This window comes from Monomorium pharaonis, chromosome 10 (assembly GCF_013373865.1).
Source record: "Monomorium pharaonis isolate MP-MQ-018 chromosome 10, ASM1337386v2, whole genome shotgun sequence".
In the NCBI taxonomy this organism is placed as follows: Eukaryota; Metazoa; Arthropoda; class Insecta; order Hymenoptera; family Formicidae; genus Monomorium; species Monomorium pharaonis.
In genome coordinates, this window is record NC_050476.1 from 11,555,868 (window position 1) to 11,560,063 (window position 4,196).

Consider the following 4,196-nt stretch of genomic DNA (forward strand, 5'->3'; position numbering starts at 1 on the left):
TAGCACGCGATAACATGTGCCCACAACCGAGATTCATTTGTCTATCTTTCGGTCAACAATTGAACGACGCCACGACGCGTATTAACATGCGCGCTTCACGCGTCTTACGTGAACGTCAATTGCACAGACAGTGCTCAACAGCTCAACAGATGAGTGAAAGCAGCAAGAGAGCAAGATTAGTATCTATTTGAAAAGCTAGCAACAGTCTATTTTTATATTTTTTATTTTTAATTGAAAATGGACGGACGAAAACGTTTAAGCGGCGCTCAATATAAAAAAACGCTCGACTTAAGCTAGAAAGAGAATTGAAAGTTTTAAGTGCTACAAATAAAATTGATTCTTTCTTTGTAAAACCGTACACATCAGCTCTAGCAGATACCAGCGCATATGTATCTATTTCGCCATCGACAGAAATTGTTTCTCAATGTGAAGTTGACGATAGTGATAAAGGTACGTTTTATTTTTACAATTATGATCGTGATATATACAGGGTGTTAATTATTTGCTATTGGAAATGTCTTATTTTATCACGTTGCAATTGACCACAGCCATTTACAGCGATCGGTGTTTAGAGTTTTCCAGAAATCAGATCCAAAATTAGATCCATAAATCAGAAAATTTTATATTAAATTAGTCAATTAATGATGCGAGTAATTGAGCACCACTTCTTGTCACTTACTATAAGTACATAGCGTTACTTTTTATGAAAAATTAAGTAAAAACATACTTTTTTGTTGTATTTAATAAAGAAAATATTTTTAAATAAATTTCAATCAATCAGCATCATTCTTTAGACAAAAGTAAAATTGCATAAACGCCTCGTTGCTTAAAAAAAACAGCGGGGCTTATGCATATTATCGAGTGTATGGCATACAGTTCTATCAGTCCAATGTCTGTCTAAAAGACAATGCTCATTAACTGGAATTTAGTCAAGAATATCTTCTTTATTAATCATCGTAGAGAAAAATGACTCAGAACTTTTTTACTTAAGTCTTCATTAAAAAATAAGGCCATATATGTATATACATATACTTAGTGGGCGATAGCTAATTAACATCTTTTATATTATAGATTACAAACTTTAAAAAAATTAACCTTTTCCGTTTTGAAAAAAATGTTAGAACTGCGAACAAAAGAAGACTTAAAGTGTGAAACTGAACTTACAAAGAATATTATAATTATTGACAAACATAAGCAAAAAGACGGAAATATCAGCAGTGTGGAAGAAAAAGAAAATAGTTCTATTGTTTCTTGGAAAAATTCCATTGACTTAAATGACCCATGCACTTGGTTTCCAATTTCGGATAAAATTAAATGCTACCTTATCAGCAAAGAACCAGATCAAGGAAGAAATGTTAATTTTGAAGTAAGTGCACGAGATTGTGGCAACGGCACAATAGTAAAATTTAATCCTAGCTGGTTCGACAAAAACAAGAAAAACGGTGAAAAAATGTCGCGTACATGGCTCATCTATTGTAAAAAAAGACAATGTTTGTATTGCTTTCCTTGCTTACTATTTGAAACTGATCAATTGTCAAAATTTAGTAAACCTGAAGAAGGCTTCTTTAATTGGAAGAAATTAAATCCCAAAATTTTTGAGCATGAAAACAAACCGGCTCATCGAACGAACTATTTGAAATGGCAAAAGCTGAAAAGTGATTTAAAAATGTCAGCATCCATAGACCGAGACTTGCAACAACAAATATTGACCGAGAAAGAAAAATGGCGTCATGTTTTAAAAGCTATTGTTGAAACTGTTTTATTCTGTGCTCAAAATAATATCGCTCTGAGAGGACATGGACAACTGGGAGAAAAAGACTGCGGTATTTTTTTAAATCTTATAGAACTTATTAGTCGACACGATAAAATTCTTGCGGAACATCTTTCAAACAATAGACGCGTTACTTATCTTTCACCACAAATACAGAACGAATTTATTCATTTGCTGGGAGAGTACGTTCGTGAAAAAATTATCAGTGATATAAAAGAAGCAAAATATTTTACCATAATCTTTGACTGCACCCCAGACATCTCCCATGTAGAACAGATGTCTCAAGTTATTAGATATGTTGATAAGGAATGTAATATTCGCGAAAGTTTTATTGATTTTATTGATACTGTAGACAAAACAGGAGAGGGTTTGGCGCAAGTTATATTAGAAAAATTAAAACACGACGGTCTAGAAATAGAAAACTGCCGCGGTCAGGCTTATGATAATGGGGCGAATATGGTCGGTAAATATAAAGGTGTCCAAAGTCATATTTTAAGTATTGAAAAGTTTGCTAAATTTATGCCGTGTGTTGCTCATAAATTGAATTTGGTTGGTGTTCATGCTGCAAGTGTTTCAGTAGAAATGGTAAACTTTTTCGGTATCGTGCAGCAGATTTACGTCTTCTTTTCTGCATCAACAACGCGCTGGGATTTATTGACAAGTAAATATAAACATAAACTGACTTTAAAGTGAATTGCTGTCTTACAAATATCTTATACCAGAAATTATGAATAATCTTAATAAAAATAATAATAATAATCAAAGTACAATAATTTTAATTTTAAAGGAATTTTTCAAATTAAATTTGCAAAATGTATACCCTAATTTAAGTAATGCATATAGACTTTTTTTAACTTTCCCTGTAACTGTAGTAAGTTGCGAGAGGAGTTTTAGCAAATTAAAAATAATTAAAAATTACTTACGATCGACAATGACACAAGGACGTCTAACAAACTTGGCGATTTTAAGTATAGAGCGCGATATATCTTGTTCTATTAATTATGACGAAATTGTAAATGAATTCGCAGAAAGGAAATGTCGTAAAATTAATATGTAACCGCAAGAGAACAATATTTATGACCTACAATTTTATTATAAACATGCAAATATATTACAAAATAAAACTCAACAATTTTGCATTCTTTTTCTGTCCAAAGGCGGCATTTTTGCAAATCCACCCGAGCGGCATTTTTTCTTGCTACGCCACTGGACCTAACCCAAGACAATATTGGACTTTTATGTTCATCTCGATCCCTTCTATCTTTCTATTACAAGATGGCTTCCGGTTACATTTCACATTGTATATAACTCTTTTATTCTCAAAGGTTCGGATTAATAAACAAACTGAAACCTGGATATTATAAGTCTGATGAGTGGAGACTATTCATTGATTCTTCTAAAAGAAGTTTGAAAACAGTGTTGCTGGACAATACTAATATATATACCTCCATTTCTGCAGCGCACTCGGTAGTGATAAAAGAAAAGTATATAACCTGAAAACAGTTCTTGAAAAAATTAAATACACAAAACATAGGTGGCAAATTTGTGAGGATCTGAAAATTCTCACCTTATTATTGGAACAATCAGGTTACACAAAAAATCCGTGCTTTCTATGTGAATGGAATAGTAGAGATCGAACGAACCATTACATAAGAAAAGAATGGCCGACAAAAACGTCTTTGCAACTTGAGTCTAAAAATATCATAAGTTAACCGTTAGTTGAGCTTTGGAAAATTCTTTTTCCACCTCTTCATATCCAATTAAAGTTTATGAAACCATAGGTGAAAGCTCTGAATAAAAAAGTGTATGTTATCAGTATTTACAAGAAAAATTTTCCAACATCTCTGATGCAAAATTGCGGGAAGGTAATTTCAATGGAGTCTCCACTCATCAGACTTATTTCAAATACGTAAAATGTTGAGAGACGACAATTTTGTCACCAAAATGAATGAAGACGAAAGAGTAGCATGCTGGAGTTTCACAGAAAATTTTCTAGGAAACTACAAAAGTCAAGATTACAAAGAAAGGGTAGCGAAACTGTGTATGGTGGAGAACTATAGAAAACTAGGTTGCTTAATGAATCTTAAGTTGCATTTTTTGGATTTTCATATCGACTATTTCTCAAAAAATCTAGGTGATTATAGTGAGAACAGGAAGAAAGATTTCATTAGGACATCAAGGAGATGGAGCATCGATATCAATGCAAGTGGGACGTAAACATGATGGCTGATTTCTGCTGGATGCTCAAACGAGATGTCTCTGTGAAAGGGAAGAAACGTAAGAGAAAGCCATTGCACGGAACCTTCGAGAATAAAAGAGTTAGATATAATAAAAAAAGAAGCGAACTTTCTACGCTATTCATTCATAGAAGCTCAGACTTGTCATACGTATTGAATTTTCCCCGGGTAATGTAGTTACGCAAGCC

The 4,196-nt window shown here is 33.0% G+C and overlaps 1 protein-coding gene across 1 annotated transcript; it reads left to right on the plus strand.

The window, feature by feature from the left end:
- The first annotated feature begins 1,114 nt into the window (after positions 1-1,114).
- Positions 1,115-2,464, plus strand: LOC118647487 (zinc finger MYM-type protein 1-like). Its single transcript, XM_036292528.1, has one exon. The coding sequence runs from the start codon at positions 1,115-1,117 to the stop codon at positions 2,462-2,464; it is 1,350 nt and encodes a 449-aa protein (XP_036148421.1).
- The last annotated feature ends 1,732 nt before the right edge of the window (positions 2,465-4,196 follow it).